The 22,221-nt window shown below is 56.2% G+C and overlaps 4 protein-coding genes across 5 annotated transcripts; 2 read left to right on the top strand and 2 right to left on the bottom strand.

Moving 5' to 3' along the window:
• Positions 1–914: 914 nt before the first annotated feature.
• Positions 915–6,194, top strand: FOSL1 (FOS like 1, AP-1 transcription factor subunit). Its single transcript, XM_037841290.1, has 4 exons — positions 915–1,016; positions 2,845–3,042; positions 4,563–4,754; positions 5,143–6,194. The coding sequence occupies exons 1-4, from the start codon at positions 915–917 to the stop codon at positions 5,560–5,562; spliced, it is 912 nt and encodes a 303-aa protein (XP_037697218.1). The 3' UTR covers positions 5,563–6,194.
• Positions 6,195–6,812: 618 nt separating this feature from the next.
• Positions 6,813–7,833, bottom strand: CCDC85B (coiled-coil domain containing 85B). Its single transcript, XM_037841291.1, is given in 4 exon segments — positions 6,813–7,517; positions 7,519–7,536; positions 7,538–7,573; positions 7,576–7,833. Coding segments are annotated over 4 exon segments (609 nt in total). The 5' UTR covers positions 7,666–7,833; the 3' UTR covers positions 6,813–7,052.
• A 1,862-nt stretch (positions 7,834–9,695) lies between these two features.
• On the top strand, positions 9,696–14,034 carry LOC119538297 (FGF1 intracellular binding protein). The gene is made up of 10 exons (XM_037841167.1): positions 9,696–9,864; positions 9,963–10,161; positions 10,371–10,497; positions 11,364–11,464; positions 12,312–12,445; positions 12,796–12,904; positions 12,984–13,047; positions 13,292–13,378; positions 13,467–13,564; positions 13,906–14,034. Exons 1-10 carry the CDS (start codon positions 9,780–9,782, stop codon positions 13,973–13,975), a joined length of 1,074 nt encoding a protein of 357 aa, XP_037697095.1. The 5' UTR covers positions 9,696–9,779; the 3' UTR covers positions 13,976–14,034.
• A 221-nt stretch (positions 14,035–14,255) lies between these two features.
• On the bottom strand, positions 14,256–17,575 carry CTSW (cathepsin W). 2 transcript variants are annotated; one of them, XM_037841165.1, is made up of 10 exons: positions 17,483–17,575; positions 17,173–17,257; positions 16,273–16,386; positions 15,731–15,882; positions 15,535–15,631; positions 15,378–15,458; positions 15,123–15,248; positions 14,871–14,935; positions 14,589–14,786; positions 14,256–14,491 (listed from the first exon to the last, which is right to left on the bottom strand). In XM_037841165.1, the coding sequence occupies exons 1-10, from the start codon at positions 17,567–17,569 to the stop codon at positions 14,381–14,383; spliced, it is 1,116 nt and encodes a 371-aa protein (XP_037697093.1). In that variant the 5' UTR covers positions 17,570–17,575; the 3' UTR covers positions 14,256–14,380. The 2 variants fall into 2 exon arrangements, with proteins under 2 accessions (XP_037697093.1, XP_037697094.1); XM_037841166.1 differs by lacking the exon at positions 15,378–15,458.
• Between the last annotated feature and the right edge of the window lie 4,646 nt (positions 17,576–22,221).

Consider the following 22,221-nt stretch of genomic DNA (forward strand, 5'->3'; position numbering starts at 1 on the left):
TCCCACTGAAGGATCCCACTACCTATATATAGGGACTCTGAATTAAAACTTGTTATAACTCCTGGAATTATCGTGAGTAGCACAATTATACTGTATTGTATTTGTGGGTCTTCAAAGTATTATTTTGCTCATTGTATGCTGTACCACCATTTTTGTAACTCTGTTTTGTCATTTATTCACTTTTTGGTATACCTGAAACCTTAAAACAATGCCAGTGGAGGGGCCTCATGCCACGCCTGGGAAACTGTGGGTGTCACTTAGCATGGTTCCTGGCTTGAAATATGCATCCACTAAATCATCATCATCATCATCATCATCATCCATCACATTTACAATTCACTTTACAGCTTCCAAACAGCTTTCACATTCATCTTTCTAACCTCCCACACATGGCAAGGTAGCTGTGTGATTATTTCATCCCATTTTAAGGATGCAAAAACTGAGTGGATGTCCGACCAAACTAGGAAAGGGGCCGGGAGCGCAGTGGCCAGCTCTGGGTCTGCGCCCGGGGCGGGGCGGGGCGGGGCGCGCGGCTCCCGGGCAGGTGCGTAAGGCGGCGAGGGAATCCTCTGCTCCACCTGGGCGCGGCGAGGAAATTGCACCATGTATGGGCAGTTACGTCAGAGGTGGGGGGAGGATGCTTGTGTCGTGCCCGGGCGAGAGACGCCGCGTCCGCCCCTTTTCCCAAGACAAGGCAGCTACCGGACAGGAGGAGGTGTCGAAAAGCTCGGGGCGGCTGGCAAAAGTTTGGAGGCGGAGCCCCGAGGTGACCGGCGCCGCCGCGCACCCCCCGCCCCCGGTCCAAGTGGTTCAGCCCAAGAACTTTTCATTCATAAAAAAAGACTCCACTGAGGAGCGAGTGAGTCAGAACCCAAGCCGCCGACGCGGACCCCGCACAGCAGCCAGCCCAGGGCATGTTCCGAGACTTCGGGGAACCCGGACCGAGCTCCGGCGCCGGCGGCACGTACGGCGGCCCCGCGCAGCCCCCCGCTGCGGCGCAGGCGGCTGCGCAGCAGGTGAGAGGGGCTCGACGCCCGGGGGTCTCGGGTGGACAGCTCCTGGGATGCCCGGGTCAGCTCGGGAGTGGGGCCGGGGACTAGGGTAGGGACCGGGGCCGAGGATCCTGCCTCTTCGCCGCTGTCTGGGGAACAGTTTCCCTCCACGGCCCAGGGGGACGCGCGCAGCGCGCGGAACCGAGACCGAACGCCCCCCGCCAAGCCAGAAGGTAACTCCGTCTGTTACCTTCTTTCCTTCCTCCTGCCCTCCGCTAGTTCCTCCATCCCGGGCTCAATTCCCGGAATTTGGAGTCTGGACTTGGGTACGGAGGGACGCAGGGTCCATCGGCTTACCAGCCCCTCAGCACCATCTGTGTCTATCAGTGTGTCGGTCCGTTTTCCTGTCCTCCCCCGCCCCCTCGCCAAGCCCCTGTCCCTTCTCAGCGGTGGCCTGGGCAGGGGAGCCTGGTGGACTCCGGGAGGAGCTGGGACGTGCGCGGGGTCACGATGCGGGCAATTCCCGCGCCCCAGGCTCCCTGCACCGAACTGCGCCCGCTGCCGGCTGGGGGGAGCCAGGAGGCTGCAGGTGCCCATTTCCTGTCGAGGGGCTGCCAACACGTGTCGCCAGGGGAGGGAAAGAGCGGGCGTCCGTTCCGCCGAGTCACGGAGGCCGAGTCACGGTGGCTGAGTCACCCAGGGCGCCCCTCCCTTCCTGGCCCCCGAGCGGCCCGGGCCCCGACAACCTCGGGAGCGGGAGATGCCGCCGGCGGTAGCCCAGGCCCGGAACTGGGGTCACCCGGCCGCTGGGATCGCAGCGCTGCGCCGGGGCCACCACTGTCCAGACTTGCCTGGGCTTGTAGGGCGCTTCCCGGACGACGGGGTGCCCACACCCAGGGCCCAGCCCCGGGGCTCGAACCCAATCTCCCAGAACAATGAGCCTCCAGCCCAGCCCATTCTTCAGATTGCCGGCGAGTGCCAGACTCCATGCTGGGCACGTCCCACTTCAGTTACCACATTTCATTGAATCTAAGATGCCCTTGATCTTAAAACCCACCATCATTTTATGCAGGTAAAGGGGGGCAAAACAAACTAGGATTACAAAGCGATTAAAAAGGTGCTTAGCATCATTGAAGTGCTGTAATCCTCACCTATTACAGTGTCACAAATGAGGAAACTGAGGTACCCTGAAGTTATGTAATTTGCCCTGTAAGTAGCTGAGCTGGGATTAGAACTGGGACAGCTGGAACCCAGAGCAGTGGCATTTGCCCACCAGAGCCCCTGTGCACTGGGCACCTCCTACTTACCAGGCTGTGTCACCCACATCCTCTCACCTGATTTTCACAGCCACCTGGGAACTAGGAACTGTAATTATCCTCTTTGGGCAGATGGCACTCCAGCAGGGTGCAGGAGTGGGCATGGGCACAGACTGGTGCAAGGCCACCCGGGGTCTAATTCCACTTCCTACTTCCTAGCCATTTGTTTGTAGAAAATTGTTCCTCTGTCTAAAAATGAAGATAATACTAGACCTGCCATCTTAGGGCTGTTGTGCAAATTATGAGTCAGTATCTGTAAAGTGGTTAGGACAGTACCTGGCAGGTCTTACTCTATAAATATTAGTTCTGATGGGAAAACAGAGGCACAGAGAGGTTAGGGCACTTGCCCAAAGTCACACAGCTCATAAGCAGGGATTTGCCACAAGTCAGTCTGTGTGACTGCCAACCTGTGTTCTTTCTGATCTCCCAACACCAGTGGCTGCTTTGAGAGTGCATGGCAGAGTGGCCTCTGTCTACTAGATGCCCCTTAATACACAAAGACCTTATCCCTGGCCCTCCATTTCTTGTACCCCCAGAAGTTCCACCTCGTGCCAAGCCTCAACGCCGTGAGTGGCAGTCAGGAGCTGCAGTGGATGGTGCAGCCTCACTTCCTGGGGCCCAGCAACTACCCCAGGCCTCTGGCCTACCCCCAGTACAGTCCCCCACAGCCCCGGCCAGGAGTCATCCGGGCCCTGGGGCCACCTCCAGGGGTACGGCACAGGCCCTGCGAACAGGTAAGGGACAGAGGCATTGCACTGGTCTTGATGTCCACAGGGGTGCTAGGTCTGGAGGAGGAGCTCCTGCCTGAAATGGGGTTGGGGGGGGTGGGGAGGCAGGACCACTGGCAATGATTGCTCAAGGCAGAAAGTGATCTGAGCCCAAAGGCCACTTCTTGAGGTCACTTTCCTGGAGAAGGGGCATATTAGCCTAGCAATATGGGTAGGATTTGCCCACGTAGAGATGAAGGAAAGCAGGAGCAAGGAATGGAAGTGGAGGTGAGGACATGCATGGGGGAAGGTGAGTGGGCAGCGGAGGGCCTCCACTTGCTGACATACATGGAGGGATGAGCTTATGCTGCCCACAGCTCTGTTAACCTGGGGAGAGAACAGGAATGGGAGGCTTCCCTTCAGCTACTCTCCGGTTCTGTTTCCCTCTCACTTAATGCTCACAAAAACCCTCTGGGGAATGGACACTGGCTCTCCCCCATTTTACAGTTGAGGAAACGAAGGCACAGAAAGGAAAAGTCACTTAGACAAGATCCCACAAGTAGTGAGCAATGAGCCAGGTCTAACTCTAAAATCGGCTCCTAACCACCAAAGCCACACTGCCTGAGCAGGAGCTGCCAGAGGGGGTTAAAGCTAGGGCCTCTGCCTCCCCAACCAGCTGCCCTCACACTGGTCAAATCAATCCGTTACCAAAGTAAGTAAATAAGAGATTGGGGGAAGGGGAGACTTAAAGTATCCTTCCTCTCCTTGGAAGGTTTAAGTACTTGATAACTGCGTGAAGTTTTCTTGTAAGAAGTTTGCTCTGACAGTAGAGTGGAGGATGGGGAGGGGGGTTGGGGTCCTAGGGAAGACGTGAGATCGACCAGGGGTGGGTTTCCTAGAAACAGAATGGCTGGGCTTTGTGAGCAATTGGAGAAGGGGAGAGTGGTGTGAGCCCCAGAGGCAGGCTGGCCTGTGGGAACCCCTCCTGGACTTCCCAGCCCCCTGAGTTCTCCACGGTGAAGGCTGTGGGAAGGCTTGGAGAGCTAGTGGGTTCCAAGTTCTGTTCCGGGAACTTGAGCACATTTTTTTTTTTTTTTTTTAATCCTCCCTGGGCTTCAGTTCCTCACCTGGAAAGTGGGGCTATAGATCTATAAAGCACTTGGCTGGCACACAGTAGCTTCCCAATAAATTTATTCAGTAGCCCTCACTAGTACCTCTTAGCGCTCACAGTCTGTGGGAAAGAGGAGACTTGTCATCAAGAGTTCGGAGATGGAGACAGATGACGGTCCTGCGAAAAAGCTTGGTCCCAGGGGCTCAGAGGAGGTCAGGCCACATCTGGCTGGGGAATAGAAGACTTCCTGGAGGCGGGGGCATCTTCGCTGAGGAGGGTTTACACTCCGGGAGAATAAGAGGCAAAGACTGGGTGCTAGGAGAAAACTGGACCAATCCCGGCTGACTGGAGCGTGGGTGCAGGGAATCATTGGACAGGGGTGCGGTGCTCCCTCAACCCGACTAAGGGAGCCCCCCACTGCCATGCCCTCCACCAGGGTCCTACCGCGGGACCACCGTGGGGGAGTGCCGGGCAGCCCGCGGCGCAGGGTCCGCCTCACTGCCGACCCTCGGTCCCCCAGATCAGCCCCGAGGAGGAGGAGCGCCGCCGAGTGAGGCGCGAGCGGAACAAGCTAGCCGCCGCCAAGTGCCGGAACCGGAGGAAGGAACTCACCGACTTCCTGCAGGCGGTGAGCACCGACCCCGGCCCACCGAGCCTCGGCGGGCGGCGGGGCCCCAGGGGGCGCCGGTATATATATATTCCCCCCTCGCGGCTCCCTGTCCGAGGGGGAGCCCTTCTGGGAATAGGGCGAGGAAAAAGCGACTTAAAATTGCAGCGCGTCTCACCTTCTGCAACCCGGGCAAATCGCTTGTTTTCCCGGACTCTCTTTCCTTCCCGCAAAAGGAGGGCTGAGCTCTGAGTAGAGACGCCCGCGGGCCTTATGGGAGTCGTGCCCATTTCCTCCCGGGGGCTCACGGTAGATGTAGTCCAGCCCCCCCCCCCCCCCCCCCAACCCCCGGAGGCTGCGGGATTCTCAGCCGTCATCTTCGTGACGACTCCGGCCTCTCCCTCTCCAGGAGACCGACAAACTGGAGGGTGAGAAGTCCGGGCTGCAGCGAGAGATTGAGGAGCTGCAGAAGCAGAAGGAGCGCCTGGAGCTAGTGCTCGAAGCCCACCGCCCCATCTGCAAAATCCCGGAAGGGGCCGAGGAGGGGGCCACCGGCGGTCCCAGTGGCACCAGCGGCACCAGCAGCCCACCCGCCCCCTCCCGTTCTGTGCCTTGTATCTCCCTTTCCCCGGGGCCGGTGCTCGAGCCCGAGGCGTTGCACACCCCCACGCTCATGACCACACCCTCCCTGACCCCATTCACCCCTAGTCTGGTCTTCACCTACCCCAGCACCCCTGAGCCCTGCTCCTCCGCCCATCGAAGGAGTAGCAGCAGCAGCGGGGACCCCTCCTCTGACCCTCTTGGCTCCCCCACCCTCCTAGCCTTGTGAAGTGCTCTAGCCCCCCTCTCTGCCGGAGCCACCCTAGCCCAACATTCTGCCTCCCCCATTGGTCCAGCTGGCCTGGACCATACCCCACGTCCTACACCTGCAGGTTTTGTGCTTTTCCATCCCTCCTGATGAGACTGAGAATATTCTGCTTTCCGGAAGAGCCAGCTTGGGGCCACCAAAGCTGCCTGCCGGTTCTCTATAGAGCTGGCCCCTCTGGCACAATTTGCACTAAATCAGAGACAAAATATTTCCCGTTTGTGCCACAGAGACCTCCGGGCGGCCCCCAAAAGACTTTGTAAAGCCCTAGAGGACCTCTGGAGCCCCAGATGCACCCCCACAGTCTCCATCACCCTCTTCCTGTGATCCACTCCACCCCCCCCCCGACAGAAGGTGCCATCTACCAGCCCAGAACACTAACTCACCCAGCCCCACTGCCAGCAGCACCAGGTGATTGGACCAGGTTATCCTGCCGGCCCCTCCTGATCGGCACAGCCCAGGAGGGTGTCACAGGCTCCGGTGATGAGCTGACCTACAGTCCCCAGCTTTGAGGGGCCTTTAGCTCCAGGGAATCCATGCCCCCACAGCGAGGGCAGCTGCTATTTATTTTCCTAAAAAGAATATTTTTGTATAAATCTGCCAAATAAAACAAACGACTTGAAGCTTTGGCCCGAGTGTCTCATTGGCTCCTGAGCCTAACGGGGGACTTTTGGAGCCAGAAGCCCTAAGACTCCAGTCTCATCCCCACCGACTCACTGCATGGCCTTGGGCAAATTCTTTGGTATCTCTGGATCTCAACTGCCTTCTCTGACAAATGGGGCTACATCTACTCTGCCTTTTCTCCAAAAGAGCCTCAGGGGCACAAGCAAAGAAGATTCTCTGCCTCCTCTCGGTGGGAGCCCACGTTGCCCCCTCATGTGCCACAGGGGGCGCTATTATGCCCCTGCAGCCTCAGGGGAGGAGGCCGAGTGGGTTCTACGCCCCCAACACCTGCTTCCTGCCCCCATTGTCTTGGACAGGAAAGAGCCGGGAAGCGAGCAGGAGCCACTTCAGGCGCCTGTCCCACGGCCCGAGGGAGGGAATCAGTGGCTTACCCTGGCCCCTCATCCCCACCTCAGCTTCAAGGGAATGGGAAAGTCAGCCACCTTAGCTCTGCAGTCCCTCCGAATGGGGATGGTACCCAGTCTCAACCTCCCCGCCCTTGCCCCAATTCCGGCGAATCCGAAACAGACGCTGCCCAAGCCTCCGGCTCCGCTTCCGTCCCGGTTTATTAGTACCCACCCAGCCCCCAGCAAGTCCTTCCCCTCCAGCCTACAGTCCCCCTGATGCCCCGCCGGCGAGGGCGAGAGCGAGGGGCTCCCTTCTGTGCCAGGGTTTCTAAGTACGTGCCGACGGCCCCTAGTGCGGAACCAGAATGGCGTCCGGGTCCGGCGATCCACCGCAATCCCGGCGCTCGCGCCGCAACCTGGGCCGGCGCAGAAGCAGCAGCTCCTTCAGTCATCGGGGGAACAGGCCAGGGGCAATTGATCAGGGCTGCCCACGCTGCCAGTGCTGGAGCTGCCGTCGCCCAGGTCGCGGGGCCCGCAGGGGGGCAAGGCGAGCTCGGGCGTCGTTCCCGGGCCTGAGCCCCCAGCGCTGCCGGGGCCACCGCGAGGGCCCCACTCCTCGCCCAGCGCCAGGCAGAGCTCCTTAAGCGCCAGGTTCTCCCGCAGCAGCTCCTCCTGGCGGCCCTCCAGCTCGGCCAGTTTCTGCCAACAGCCGCCCAGGTCCTCGCGCACGGCCCGGGACGCCTGGGTCCCGAAGAGCTGCCACTGGCGCGCGGCGCGCCGCCCGCGCTGGCGCTCGGAGTCCAGGAAGCAGCAGAGGTCGCGTATCTCACGGTTCTCGGCCTGCAGGCGCCGGTTGAGCTGTTTGAGCTCGCGGATCTCACCCAGGTGACCCTGCAGCTGCCGGTTCACCCTCCTGCATGAGACGGCCGCCGCTGCACCAGTGCGGCCAGGCGCGCCGCCTCCTCCCAGCCGCATGGCGCCGCACCAGCTCCTCCTTGCCCAGTGCCGCCATCTCCTCGTCCGTCAGCTCCTCCAGGCCGCCTGCCTCGGCCTCCATGGCTGATCAGGCTGCTGGAGCATCGCCCGCCCGCCCGCCGCCGCCGCTTGAGAGCCCCAGGTCCGGCCCGGCGCCGCTAGGGCTCGAGCTCGGGCTCGGGCTGGGCGGGCAGCAAGCAGTGACCGCGGCGGCGTAGGCGGCAGCAGCTACCCGGGGGCGGGCACGCGCCGGGGCGCGCGCCGGGGCGGGGCCGCATGACGTAACGAAGGACAGCCAATCCGGGGAAGCCGCCCTGGAAAGGGGCGGGACCGGAGCGCAGAGAGACCCTTCCCTGTTCACCCCCCGGCCGCGGGGTCACTGACCCTTGCGGACACGGATCCCCGGTGTCCCCGTCCTCCGCGCCAGTCTCAACCCGAAACTCGGCGCTTCATATCTCCCAGTTCCGAACCTCCTCAAGCTCGTCTCTCGGCTCCTTCGGAGAACCAAGACTCAGGCTTCAGCCCCGACTGTCCTTCCCACCCCTCGACGGAACCCAGACCGATCACCTTCCCAGTACCACCTAGTATAGTTGGCACTCAAAAGTCTTGGCTCTCTGAGCATCCCTCCTTGCCCCTCGGAGCCTTGAGTCCAAACTCCCTGGCTCTCCATGAGCTTATCCTCCCTCCCGCGGAGTGTTTCCTGCCCGCGGAGGGGCATACAAGGAATCTTTTGTTCAATAAACGTTTCTTGTGTGCCAGTCCAATGCACACATAAACTTGACCAGGATCCTGATCCTGTCCTCAAAGAGGTCGCAATCTGGCAGAAAAGGCAGGCTGTGTTAAGAAGCAAGGGGGGTGGGGGTGGGGGTGGGGGTGGGGCGGCACGACCTGAGGGCCCCAAAAGGTTTCCCAAAAGAGATGATACGGGACCCTGAAAGATGCACAGGCCAAGTAAAAGAGAGGTATTTCAAGGAGAGGGGATAGCATGGTGAAAGACGCTGGCGCCCTAAAGAGCCTAGCTGTTTTAGGAATAGTGAGAGTAGTCTGATGTTTTTTGAAAGGCAGTCGCGTGGAGAAAGTGGTAGGACGCGGGGTGGGGTGGAGTGGGGGCTACCAAAGTAGGCGGAAGCCAGATTCTGAAGCGCCTTTCATATCATGCTGGGGAGTTTCCACAGGCCAGTAAGGATTTCAAGCAAGGGCTTTTCAAGTAACTTAATCAAATGTGCATTTCTAAAAGATCGTTCAAGCTGCTCTGTGTGGGATGGACTGAGGGGAGAGGAGTGTACGGAGGAACAGAAGTAGCCAGGAGAGCTATGCAACAAAACCGGGCTGGGGCAGCGCCAGTGGGAGTGGAAGGGAGGAAACAGATACTAGAAACATTCAGGAAGCAAAATCAGCACAATGAACGTGGGGAGGAGTCTGGGAGAAATACCCAGGTTTCCGGCATGAGAACTGGGTGGATGTTGGGGCTGCCACTGAGATGGGGATACGGAAAGAAACATACTGGGGAGAAGGAGGGGGGGGATATGTTGAGCTTGAGGGGCCTATAGGAAGGAGACGTGGAGGGACTCGGAAGACAGGCGGTCCAGCACTGTGGCCTTCCAGTCGGAGCTCTGAGCTGCAGAATCAGAAAGGCCTCTAGCTGGTGGGAGATGGCTGAAGCCGTAGGAGTTGGTGAGATGGCCCAGGATAGGTGCTCCTCGCAGCATCGGCGGAGGGCCCCTAAGAAAGAGCCCTTGGAAGTCGGGTCATACACTCCTTTTGCAGAGAAAAGATTTAGGATAGAGCTCTGAGAAACCCTTAATTTTCAGAGACACATCAAAGTAGGGAGGCGCGAAAGCGGACAGAGAAGGTGGGAGGGAAACCCGAGGGGGGCCGGGGAGGGGAGAATGAACGGAAGCTGCGATTCCCGACGCCCTCCTGCTAACAGCCGGGTTGGGAGACATTGGGGGGCGGAAGGGCGGCACGGGTGAGCCGGGGGGTTCCCCCTCCCGTCGGGAGGAGGGGCTACTCCTCCGCAGACGCCTCCGCCTCCTCCAGCACCGCCCCGCCCTCTCGGGGTGTCCCGGAAGTGGTCCTTCGCTGGCTCCGGGTGCCCGGAGCGCAATCCTGGTGTTCCCGGAAGTGGTCCGGCGGCGGCGCGCCCGGCCCGGGCGGTGCTCGCTCCTGCGCTGGGCGCCCGGGCCGGGTGTCGCCATGACCAGCGAGCTGGACATCTTCGTGGGGAACACGACCCTCATCGACGAGGACGTGTATCGCCTCTGGCTGGATGGTTACTCGGGTCTGTGTGTGTGTGGGGGGGTGGAGGTTGGCGCTGGCGTCACTGGAGGGTCCCTGGGGTTGATGGAGCGGGACCTGACGCCGGCGCCCGTTCTCCAGTAAGCGACGCGGTGGCCCTGCGGGTGCGTTCTGGGATCCTGGAGCAGACGGGCGCCACCGCGGCGGTGCTGCAGAGCGACACCATGGACCACTACCGCACCTTCCACATGCTCGAGCGCCTGCTGCACGCGCCGCCCAAGCTGCTGCACCAGCTCATCTTCCAGATCCCGCCCTCGCGACAGGCGCTGCTCATCGAGAGGTGCTCACCTGGCGGGCGGGTGGGGGCGCCGCAGCCACTCTGACCACAGACCGATTTCGCAGGTTGAAACCGAGGCCCAGGGAGGGGCTAGGACTTACCCGCGCACTCGGAAAGTTGGGACTAGAGGGGGCTAGAAACCAGGCCCTGTTAGGGTCTCCCCCTTCCCCTCCTCTATAGGTGGGTCAGCGGGGTCCTCCGCCGCCATGCAGGTACTATGCCTTTGACGAGGCCTTTGTGCGGGAGGTGTTGGGCAAGAAGCTGTCCAAGGGCACCAAGAAAGACCTGGATGATATCAGCACCAAAACAGGCATCACCCTCAAGAGCTGCCGGAGACAGGTGGGCGCCACACCCCTCCTGCTGCCTCCTCCCCGACATCCCATCTACAGTCGTCTGGTTTGCTCCTTCCTGTTGGCCCCTGCCCCAGCTCCAGTACCCTCCCTCTCCTCTGATTGTGGCAACAGTTGCGTACTCCATCTCCTCTACTCCTTACTTGCTCCCTCTAAGCTCTCCCCTACCCCGCAGCCGGAATGACCTTTCTGAAGCCTAGATCTGACTATGGCTTTCCCCACCTGGGAACTTTCATTGACAAGCCTCCTGGATAACAACCACAATCCTTGGCTTTGACCTTCAGCTCCTCCAGTGTTCTGGTCCCTGCCAGCCTCTCTACATTGCCCACCCGCTGGCTTTCTTTCAATCACGCCGTCCTTCTATCAGGAGAAGTCTTTTCTTGGCCATAGCTACCCTCTGACATCCAAGGCAGGGGGTGAGATGCTACCTCCCTCGTGGGCCTTCCTGGTGGTGCCAGGAAGTAAGCCTTCCTCTGGGCCTATTTAGTGTCTTTCCCCCTATGTCTCCTGTGAGCCACCCTGGGGACGGCTTTGCATTTGCTCATCTTTGAGTTCCTGGGGCTTAGCCAGCAGGGTCAGTTCCAGCACAAGCTCCTGAAGGACTCAAGAGCACAGAGCTGAAATAGGGATGGATTTAGAGATAGGAGTGTGTAAACATTCATCTAAGGCAAGATGGCCAAAGCTGATCAACATGTATTGAATTGATAAGAGGTGCTAACTAAGTAATAGTTTGTTGAAGGAATAACAAATTAGTTGTTGGCTGGATAACTGGCTACATGGTAGATGGCTGTTAAGTAAACATTTTATTGGGTGAACACCCTGTGACCCATCTCCCCCCCCACAACCACCCTGCAGTTCGACAACTTTAAGCGAGTCTTCAAGGTGGTGGAAGAAATGCGGGGCTCCCTGGTGGATAACATCCAGCACCACTTCCTCCTCTCTGACCGGCTGGCCAGGTGAGGGGCCCGGGGCGGGAGTCAGCTCTCTCTCCCTCCTGCACACCCCTTCCCTGAGCCCTGCGCCGGCCCACCCTCCCCCTCCAATCCCTTCGGCTCCTGGCTGTGGCTGGGGGCACGGTTATCCCACTTCTGGTCTGAACTTTGGATCAGACTGACGTGGTTTCAGATCCCAGCCCAGCCATATTCCCCTGGGCTGATGGGAGGATTGAATGAGGTAAAGCCCTTGGCACAGCACGTGGTCCTTAGTAAGTCCTCAGTAAATGGTAGCTGTTACCATTGTGGTCTCCCGCTCTGTCCCTTAGGAAACCTGAGCAGAAATCTCTTTGCACAGATGGGAGGGAGGCACCCAGAAAGTGTCTTGAGACAGGTCACCCAGTGAGTTAGGGCCGAGAGGGGCCAGAACTCAGATATCCCACCGAGGTTGCAGTGGTGGGAACTGCTTGCTGAAAGGGCATTTTTTTTTTTTAATTTGAATGCATAACTTTTTATTAAAAAAGCAAGTAGGAAATGAAGAAGAGACAAAAAGAAAGGCTGGTAAATTGAGAAAACAACATTAAATAGTATGGCAGAAACGGATCTTAATATGACAGCATTTTCAATAAACTAATTGGGATAAAATCACTGTTCAAAATACAGATACTTTCAGAGGCACAGTGAACAAGTTTGAAAACAAAGGGATAGTAATATATATACATATATGCATAAAATGTAAATTTAAAAAAGTTGGAATGGCAATTTTAATATCTGAAAAAATATAATGGAAGGTTGTCTGCAATCAACATGGAACTGGATGTCTGAAAGGGCATTTTGAGCCCTGAGAGGATCCACTTTTCCCTCCCTGCAGGGACTACGCAGCCATTGTCTTCTTTGCCAACAACCGCTTTGAGACAGGGAAGAAGAAGCTGCAGTACTTGAGCTTTGGCGACTTTGCCTTCTGTGCTGAGCTCATGATCCAGAACTGGACTCTCGGAGCTGTTGGTGAGGCCCCCAATGACATGCCAGGTTCCAGCCACCCCTCATCCTCTCAGGGCCTGGGCCCCTACCAGCGCTTTCTCCTGCTGACCTGAGTTCCCTGCATCCTTTCTTTAGGGCCCCCACCTAGGCCACCTCTGCTCTTAGCCTGGTTTCCCAACACACCTTGTCAGTGGACAAAGGGGCCCCCTGCCTCTCTGTGGCCCGGGGCAGGTGTCCCCACCTTCCCGAGACTCCATTTCCTCTTCTCCCACAGGTGATGCAATGAAGTGGTGGGGGAGGAAGGTGAGGTTGGCTCAGGGCATCATGGGAAGGGGTTTGTTACTCACCCCAACCCCCCTCACGGGTTCACCCAGACTCCCAGGTGGACGACATGGACATGGACTTAGATAAGGAGTTTCTCCAGGACTTGAAGGAGCTCAAGGTGCTGGTGGCTGACAAGGACCTTCTGGATCTACACAAGAGGTGACCTTGGGGCTCCCTGGGGTGGGGCCTGAGATGGGGGCTGGGAGGGCTCTAGGGCTGACCCTGTCTCCCTGTGCAGCTTGGTGTGCACCTCTCTCCGGGGAAAACTCAGCGTCTTCTCTGAGATGGAAGCCAACTTCAAGGTCTGTGGCCCAATCCAGCCTCTGGCCCCTGGGCATCTTCAGCCTCCAGTGCCCCAGGCAACTCTGGTCATGCTGGAGATTGACTGACAGGTGGCGCTGCCACTCCTTCCGCAGGCCTGTGAGGGGGGGACCAGCTCAGAAACAGTGGGGAGTGAATGATTGAGGGAATTGGATGGAGGAAGTGGGGGCTCAGCCCTCAGCCTCTGGGGCAGAAGGCAGAACTCCCAGGCTCCCTGCCCCACAGAACCTGTCCCGGGGGCTGGTAAACGTGGCCGCCAAGCTGACCCACAATAAGGATGTCAGGGACCTGTTCCTGGACCTGGTGGAGAAGGTGAGCTGTCCTGTCTGCCCCCTCTGTCCCAAATCCGGCCTCTCCCTGGGCCAGGGAGTAAGCACTAGATGTTTCCTCGGGCCTACAGTTCGTGGAACCCTGCCGCTCCGACCACTGGCCACTGAGTGATGTGCAACTCTTCCTCAATCAGTATTCGGTGTCTGTCCACTCCCTGGAGGGCTTCCGGTGAGACCCCAGCCCTCCTGTCCAGCTCAGCCTTGCCCACCGGCCAGCTGCTAGGGCCCAGCCCTCTGGCAGACTCAGGGTTCCCTGCCATGCCACCCGGGGGGTGGCCCGGGGTCCCGACTCCACCTCTTAGAAGCTGGGTGACCTTGGGTGGGCTACTTAACCTCCCCATGTCTCAGTTTCCTCCTAGGAGAAAATGGGCTTAAGGATGGTACCCATCAATTCAGGGTCTTGGGGGGGGTAAACGAGTTGAGCCGCACGGAGGGTCTGGGGCTGTGTCTCAGACGTGGCGCATGGTCAGTGGCACCAGCTGCTCCTGCCTGTCTCTCTTGCCGCTGCAGGCACCAGGCCCTCTGGGACCGCTACATGGGCACCCTCCGCGGCTGCCTCCTGCGCCTCCATCGCGACTGAGGCCCCTCTCCCACTGCCCTGTCCACCCTCACAATAAAGTTGCCATGCGTTTGGAGACAGACCCTTGCTCAGGTGGGAGGAGCCTGTGCGTGGGGCACATGTGGCTTCCCACATGGCGCTGTAAGTGCCTGCACTGGAGTGGGAGTGTGTGTGTGTGCGGCTGTGCCCGTGTCTTTAAGTGTCAAGGTGTGCAAGCACATGCTGGCCCTGGGGGAATGGGGTGTGTGCTCTCCCCATCCACCATCTCCCCACCCCAGTCAAGTCCACTCGGAAGCCAGGCATCCCGTCTGGGTTTATTCAGGCTGTAGCCAAGGGATCGGGAGGGCAGGCAAAAAGCTTTGGGTGGGGCCAGCGAGGAGGCAGCTGGTATAGTGAAAGAGAGCTGAGGGGCTGCCAGGGCGGGGCTCAGGGTGGGCAGGAGACTGGGCGCTTCTTAGCTGGTTGAGCCACGCGGGCAGTGAGTGGGTACTTGGTGATGCCACAGGTGTTGCTCCCTTGGTGCAGCCGGAAATAGCCCTAGAAAGTTAGGAAGGGCCAGAAGGTGGGGAGGTGTCTGCTCTGCCCTCTCCACCCCCACCCCACCCCACCCCACCCTGCAATAGATCCCACTCACATCCTCGCCCCAGCTGGCCCCCCAGGAGTTCTTCAGGATCCAGTATGGGGTGGTGCGGCGAGGATGAGACTGGGGCGCCTCCGCCCGCATTCCTGCTGCCGCCTTGCTCTTGCCAAAGCCTATCAGCAGGACCACGTGATCCACATGCTGGGGGTTGCAGGTTTTGGGTGTGGCCTTGATCACGCCCCTCTGGTATTGCTGCGGGGGTGGGATAGAGGGGCTGGGTCTGGGGCACTGTTCCCTTTGCGCCCCCCCTGCCCCCTGTTCCCCACGGCATCGCACCTGCAGGAGCTTCTTGTTGATGGTCACGGTGATGGGGCCGTGGGTGGCCAGGTACCTGGCGATGGCTGGGGGCGGAAGGTGCAGTCAGGCCCCGCCCACCCCACAGTCCTTGCTCTTTGCGCTGGACCGAGGGCACGCTGGGATTGTCTGTCTCTCTTTCTGTCCCTCTGTCTGTGTTGCCCAGTCTGTCTGCCTCTGTCCTGGTCTGCCTCTCCCTGCCATTTTCCACCCGTGCCCCCACCCTGCCCGCACTCTGCTCGTCGTTCTGCAGCATGATGAAATCCTGGATCCAGGCCACGTTCTTGTGCATTCTGGCCAGGCACCTATGGGTCTTGGCGTCCCCCCGGTACGGGTAGTCCTTTTCGCTGGCCAGGCCGCCTAGGGAAGAGGGAGAAACTCAGCTCCTGTAGGTGCTCCCTGCCCCACCCCCCGCTGTCATTCTTGTACCCTGGACCATCTCATCCTGATGACCACCCCTGCAGCTGCCCAGACAGGTGAGGTGCTCACTGTTGTTGAGGACAGTGATGAATGCATCCCAGGGATAGCCTCCGCTGCAGCCATTCCCACAGCGGCCACAGTCCAGCAGCTCTGTGCAGCAAGGGGCAGTGTGAGTGTCCGGGCCCCCAGCCCTCTGCCCATTACCGCCACCCCTCTGCCACCATACCTTGCACAGAGACTTCCACGGACTGCTGGGATCTGATGGCCCATAGGGCCTCGATGTTGCCTGCTGTCGCCATGGCCCAGCAGCATGCACAGTTTTTCTGATGGGTAAGGGAGGGGTTGAGGTGTCCAGGCCTTGCCCCCCCCTCTCCCTCCCACCGCGGGGGCTGGATTGGGCCAGTCTGCGTGGGGGCAGGTACCTGGTCCCTGACAGGGGAGTTGACGCCAGCTGCCTTCCGCCAGTCACAGGTGCGGGGCACTGATTTCTCCCTCTCTTCAGACCTTGCCCTGTCCACACTGGGGACCCTTCCAGTCACCCTCCGATGCCCATAGATCTGGTCAAACTCCTCCTCTGGGGACAGGTGGGGTGACTGAGGTCACTGTTTTGCCACCCCCACCCCATCCCACCACCTATCCTGCCTCTCCCACTCCAGCCACCCACATTGTTGGCCATTTGAACCACCCCCCCCATATTACCCTGGAGGCAGCAAGGCAGGGATACCGAGGCACAGCCCCACATCTGCTGTCTGCGGTCCCTGAACTAGGCTGAGACCTAGCTCGGAGTGCCTGCCCCACGACCCACCACTGCCCACTGTGATTTGGGGGAAGCACCCAGGTCCCTGGTCCTGAGTCCCTTTCTGGAAAGTGAAGGCCCCAGTTCTGTCCTGCCCACCTGCCAGAATCCATGGAGAAGGCTCTCCTTCCCTAGCCACCACCCCAGGGCCAGGAGGGGTCCTGGTACCTGTCAGGTCACTGAACGGGGTCACCCCGAACTCGGCTGTGCCCAGGTCCTCCTCCTGCAGCTGCTGAGCCTGGGCCAGGTTGTGGGCAAAGATGACCAGGCGGTGAGCGTACTCTGAACCAAAAGGGCCCCCAGTCAGGCCCCCAGGGGCAGGAAGTGGCCTCTGGCTGGGCAGCCTCACCCCCACAGGTGAGTGCTGGCTCCTTTCCTGGAGCCCCCAGAGGCCCCACTGTAGACACTTGGACCAAGGAAGTGGCTGCCCAGCCCACATGGGGTTAAGTTTTCCCCAGAGGCAGGAAGAGGCGGGGGGGGGGGGGGGGGGGGGGGCGTCCCTGTCCACCCTGGGGAGAAGCACAAAGGGGTCTGAAGACAGTGACTCAGAAGAGAAAGGTGGTGGCTGGTGATGGGCTTCCTGTCAGGCCACCTCCCCTTCACACCTCTGACCACACATGTGGAGCTGGAACTTGGAGGTGTAGGGGGGAGGACAGGGTGTAAGGCCACAGCACAGACAGTTCGAGAGAAAGTGTATCGCAGACCGTCCCCTTTTGGGGAGGTGAAACCCAGAGCAGGACAGGAGCAGGGCTGGCAGCTCATGGGGGTGGGTGTGAGTCCCCAGCTTCACAAAACAAGTGGTCTTCAGTGTTTTCTGAATGAATTCACAGATAGATGGGGTCCCCTGCCCACTGCCTGGACCACGGGGATGTGCCTGCCACTTGTCCCCTGGGTTCATGCCAGAGAATGATCCTGCATCCACCCCTGCATGCAGGAAGCCCCGGTGTCCACCCAGCCCTGCCACTGTCCTGCTGTTGGCCTTAGCCAAGCTCACCCCGCCCCCACCCTGAGCCTCAGTTTCCTCATAAAGTGGGAGGAGGGGGGTAGACTGGAGCATGTGGTAGGTACCTGCAGGGCTTGAGTAAGTCCGGTTGTACTGGATCAGGAACAACGTGAAGACTTCTTTAAGCTCCAGTGGCCGAGGGCCTGGCTCCTGGCAAGGGTGGAGATGGGGGAGTGAGTGGGGAGTCAGTGCTGGGTCCCCGCTTTGGTTCCTGGCAGTCAGGGACTGGGCTAGGGGTCAGCCTGTTAGCCTGCTCTGTCCCCTATGTGAGTTTGGACCTGCCAACCACAGTTCCAGCCTCCGGGGAATGACAAGCCAGTTGTTTCTGAAGGGGTGGGCCCCGGGAAGGGTCTGAGAGCAGGTTGGGGCACTTACCTGGGCCCTGCGGGAGTCCCCGAGGCCTTGGGCCAGGCCTGCCATCAACAGAGCCAGGAGGCAGAGAAGGTGAGGAGTTGGCGCCATGGTGGTGCAGCCAGGAGTGGGAAGGCAGGAAGCCGTGCAGACCACACTGAAGGGGCTGGGAGGGCGGAGCCGGAGGAGAAACCACGGAGAAGGTAGGGGGGTGGGGTGGACCCTCAGAGGGCATGACCCCAGCTCTGGGCCAGCTGCTTGGGGCCTTCAGGTGTTTGTCCCTCTCCTGCATGCCCCCCAGCCCTCACCTATGCCCAGGGGGCTACAAGGGCCATGGTCCCCTGACAACTGGGTGGAGCTGGAGAGGGGCCAGGGCCCCCTCCCCAGGGAACCACTCTGTTCATCCTATGAAGTTCACCTTCAAGAAGCTGTACCTGCTCCCCGACTTCTGGAGTAACCTTCTGCAGCCCCCTTGAGCCCCTGCCCTCCTATGCCTGCTTGACATCTGCATCCCAATCACATTGGACCTATTTGAGCACCTAGGACAAGGCATGGAACAGGCTTGATGAATGTCTATTGACTGGATAATTGATCATCTTGGGTTTTAAGCAGGAGGCTACCACCTCCTTCTGTCCTTCAGCCCTGCCAAGGTCTGGGATGAGGATGCAAGGTCTGGGTGCAGGAGGAGACCAGGGTGGGAATTGCAGGCAGAGTACCGCCGAACCTGAGAGGCCAAGGGCTGGGCAGCGGCATCTGCTGCTTAGGGTCAAGTTCCACCAGTTGTGTCACTTTAGGACAGTGACTTCCCCTCTCTGGACCTGTATCCTTTTCTGTATGGGACCATTTTGCAGAGCAGACAGGAAGATGTGAAATGGCTTAGGAAATGAGGACACATGGCTTCTGCAAGTCCCTGGCAGCCTCTGGGTTTGTAATAATGCAGATGGACCACTCTGGGGGCTTTATAAATATTCACTCAATCCTCATGGCAACCACGTGAGGCAGGTAATAGAGTACTTTCAGCTCCATTTTACAGATGAGAGAACTTGTGGCACAGAGAGCTAAGAAACTTGTCCAAGGTCATAAGGCAAGAGGTAGATGGAGCTGAGAGGCAGCCCCAGGCTAATTCCAGTGTACCAGACCCTACACCTACTGCCTCATGCATGCTGTGAATTCTGTAAGACCATCCACAGCTGCACGACACCCTTGTGAGCCTGGCAGGGTGAGATGTTTACAGGAGGCCCAGAGCAGCTGGATGACCAGACCCAGTTCACAGGCTCCTTAGCTGGTCTCAGGGTGGGTGGGGCACAGGAGGCCAGGGGAGGCCTGGTCCTTGGGGTGTTGGGCTCAGCTCTGCAGGGTCAGGGGTGGCCCTGATGGCCCTGGATACCTGCTTTATGATCAAGGAAACATTCTGGGCTGCTCGAGTCAGTATTGGGCCAGGAACCTTGAGACACCCTTCCCCACTCACACCACCCACACTGCCTGAGCCTCTGCTCTCCCCCACCCCATGACACAGAGCCTGGGGGTCCAGAACCCTAGTGCTCTGGACCCCACCCTCACACTCCCAACACACACAGACCCTTCTGGTCTCAGCCAGCATCCTCTGCAACTCCATCTTTGGCCACTAAGAATTGTTTCCAAAGAGCTTGGGCTGGGATTGGGCATTTCTTCCCTCCCCACAAGGGTCCTGGGCCCAAAGGAACATCTGGGGAGGAGAAAGCCAAATTTCTGGCTGGACAGTATGTTCTGCAGAGTCAGAAGCATTTATCATTCATTCACTCATTCATTCATTCACCTGCTCTTTCATTCCCTCCTTTCTCCATTCCCCTTAACTGGGAGCAAAAGGGAGACCTTCTTGATCTTTGGCCTACCCAGGACCTGTGCTAATGCCTCTCCTTTCCATCTATGAAATGCATGGTCCTTATTGAATAATAAGAAATCCATCTTCCTCTTTTTGAATTTTTCAAAAGCACGCTAAACTATTTCTAGTCAATAAACACCAAGCTAAACCCATAGCTAACGTACTCAGTGAAGAAGGACTGGAAGCTTTCCCACTAAGATCAGGAACAAGACAAGGATGCCCTCTATTGTCACTGCTTTTCAACATTGTGCCAGAAGTTCTAGCCAGAGCAATTAGGCAAGAAAAAGAAATAAAAGGCATCCAAATTGGACAGGTAGAAGTAAAACTTTCCTTATTTGAGATGATATGATCCCATATAGAGAAAATCCCAAATAATCTATTTAAAAGCTAATAGAGCTAATAAATGATTTGGCAAAGTGGCAGGGTACAAAATCAACACACAAAAATCAGTGGTGCTTCTATACACCAGCAATAAACAGTCCGAAAAGGAAATCTAGAAAGTGGTTCCATTTACAATAACAGTGAAAAGAATCAAAAATCTAGGAATAAATTTAACCAAGGATCTAAAGGGTTTGTACCTGAAAAACTGCAAAATATTGTTGAGAGAAATTAAAGACGATGTAAATAAATGGAAAGACATTCCATGTTCATCGATGTACAAAACGTTTTATAGATTCAACACAATCCCAATCAAAATTCCAATAGCTTTCTTCACAGAAATGGGAAAGCCAACCACCAAATTCATATGGAAGGGCAAGGGGCTCTGAATGGCCAGAAATATCTTGAAAAAGAACAAAATTGGAGTATTCACATTTCCCAATTTCAAAATTTATTACCAAGCTGCAATTATCAAAACAGTGTGTTTAGTGGAACAAATGGCACAGAATTGAGAGTTCAGATATAAACCATCATATCTATGACCAATTGATTTTTTTCCTTTGTAGATCACTTCTGCTTTTATTTATTTCTAAATTATTGAGTGATAATGTCAGTATTAATGTGAAAATTGGTTTGCACACAAAACGGTATTTATGCTAGGAAAATAATCTTTTAATGGTTTTTTAAAGTTTTTTTTAAAACCATGGTGTACAATCAACTGCTGTACGTCATATAGTTGTGTATTCATCACTCCAATCTATTTTTTTTTCTTTTAAATTTCTACATGGTTGACATTCATTTGCTTTCCCACATGCAAAAACATTTTTATATTTGTATATTTAGTAACAGTCATTGGCCACTCCAGTTTTTGCCACGTTATACAGTCCCAGTCTTTATCATCTATCGTTACCTCTGGTGTCATACATTCTCCTATCCCACCTCTTTCAGCTTTACTCACAGACATCTTTGTTCAGTGTACTTACAATACCGTGCTACCATCACACAGCATTATGCTATCTATTTCTGGATCTATGTGATCAATCCTAAACATTCTGTAGTCCTTCAGCATCAAATGGCTGATCTCTGCCCTCTTTCTATCTCCTGGTCGCCTGTTTGTCAGCTTTTAACTCCCAAAGTTTGTTCATTAATATCTGTTCATATTAGTGAGACCATACAGAATCTGTCCTTTTGTTTCTGGCTAACTTCACTCAACATAATGTCCTCAAGGTTCAGCCACATTATTACATGATCCATGTCTTTGTTCTGTCTTACAGCTGCATAATATTCCATCACGTGTATATACCACAGTTTGTTTATCCACTCGTCCTTTGATGGACATTTGGGCTGTTTCCATCTCTTGGCAATTGTGAATAATGCTGCAATAAACATTGGTCTACAAATGTCTGTCTGTGTCTTAAGTTTCAGTTCCTCTGAGTATATACCCAGCAATGGAATAGCTGGGTCATATGGCAAATCTATATTTAGCTTCCTGAGGAACCTCCATACTGTCTTCCAGAGTGGTTGCACCATTCTACATTCCCACCAACAATGAATAAGTGTGCCTCTTTCTCCACATCCTCTCCAGCACTTGTCATTTTCTGTTTTTTGGATAATGGCCATTCTGGTAGGTGTGAGATGATATCTCATTGTGGTTTTGATTTGCATTTCCTTAATAGCCAGTGAAGTTGAGCATTTTTTCATATGCTTTTGAGCCATTTGTATTTCCTCTTCAGAAAAATGTCTGTTCATGTCTTTTGCCCATTTTTTAATTGGATTGTTTGTCTTTCTGTTATTGAGATGCAGGATTGCTTTATATATTCGGGATATTAAACCCTTATCTGATATGTGGTTTCCAAATATCATCTCCCATTGTGTAGGTTGCCTTTTGACTTTTCTGGCAAAGTCCTTTGATGTACAAAAGTGTTTAATTTTGAGGAGATCCCATTTGTCTATTTGTTCTTTGGTTGCTCGTGCCTTGGGTGTGAGGTCTAAGAAACCACCTCCTTTCACAAGATCTCTAAGATACTGTCCTACATTTTCTTCTAAGAGTTTTATGGTCTTGGTGCTAATGTTTAGGTCTTTGATCCACTTTGAGTTAATTTTGGAATAAGGTGTGAGATGGACATCCTCTTTCATTCTTTTGGAAATGGATATCCAGTTCTCCAAACACCATTTATTGAACAGGCTGCTCTTTCCCAGTTGCTTTGGCTTCACTGCCTTATCAAAGATCAGTTGTCCATAGATGTGAGGGTCTACTTCTGAACACTCAATTCGATTCCATTGATCAGTATATCTGTCCTTATGCCAGTACCATGCTGTTTTGAGCACTGTAGCTTTGTAATATGCTTCAAAGTCAGGTAGTGTGAGACCTCCCACTTCATTCCTCTTTCTCAAGACATTTTTGGCTATTCGGGGCACCTTACCCTTCCAAATAAATTTAGTTATTGGTTTTTCTATTTTTTTAAAGTAAGTTGTTGGGATTTGAATTGGTATTGCATTGAATCTGTAAATCAGTTTAGGTAAA

Source organism: Choloepus didactylus, chromosome 6 (genome assembly GCF_015220235.1).
Source record: "Choloepus didactylus isolate mChoDid1 chromosome 6, mChoDid1.pri, whole genome shotgun sequence".
NCBI lineage: Eukaryota > Metazoa > Chordata > Mammalia > Pilosa > Megalonychidae > Choloepus > Choloepus didactylus.

Excerpts from the sequence above, each read along its gene's own strand:
- FOSL1 (XM_037841290.1), top strand. The coding sequence starts at position 915 with ATGTTCCGAGACTTCGGGGAACCCGGACCGAGCTCCGGCGCCGGCGGC. Across the intron at positions 1,017-2,844 it reads CGCAGGCGGCTGCGCAGCAG|AAGTTCCACCTCGTGCCAAG; the intron begins GTGAGAGGGGCT and ends TTGTACCCCCAG. Across the intron at positions 3,043-4,562 it reads GGCACAGGCCCTGCGAACAG|GGTCCTACCGCGGGACCACC; the intron begins GTAAGGGACAGA and ends GCCCTCCACCAG.
- LOC119538297 (XM_037841167.1), top strand. The coding sequence starts at position 9,780 with ATGACCAGCGAGCTGGACATCTTCGTGGGGAACACGACCCTCATCGAC. Across the intron at positions 10,162-10,370 it reads CAGGCGCTGCTCATCGAGAG|GTACTATGCCTTTGACGAGG; the intron begins GTGCTCACCTGG and ends GCCGCCATGCAG. Across the intron at positions 10,498-11,363 it reads TCAAGAGCTGCCGGAGACAG|TTCGACAACTTTAAGCGAGT; the intron begins GTGGGCGCCACA and ends ACCACCCTGCAG.
- CTSW (XM_037841165.1), bottom strand. The coding sequence starts at position 17,569 with ATGGCGCCAACTCCTCACCTTCTCTGCCTCCTGGCTCTGTTGATGGCA. Across the intron at positions 15,459-15,534 it reads CGTGGAAGTCTCTGTGCAAG|AGCTGCTGGACTGTGGCCGC; the intron begins GTATGGTGGCAG and ends CTTGCTGCACAG. Across the intron at positions 15,249-15,377 it reads CATCACTGTCCTCAACAACA|GCGGCCTGGCCAGCGAAAAG; the intron begins GTGAGCACCTCA and ends CCTCTTCCCTAG.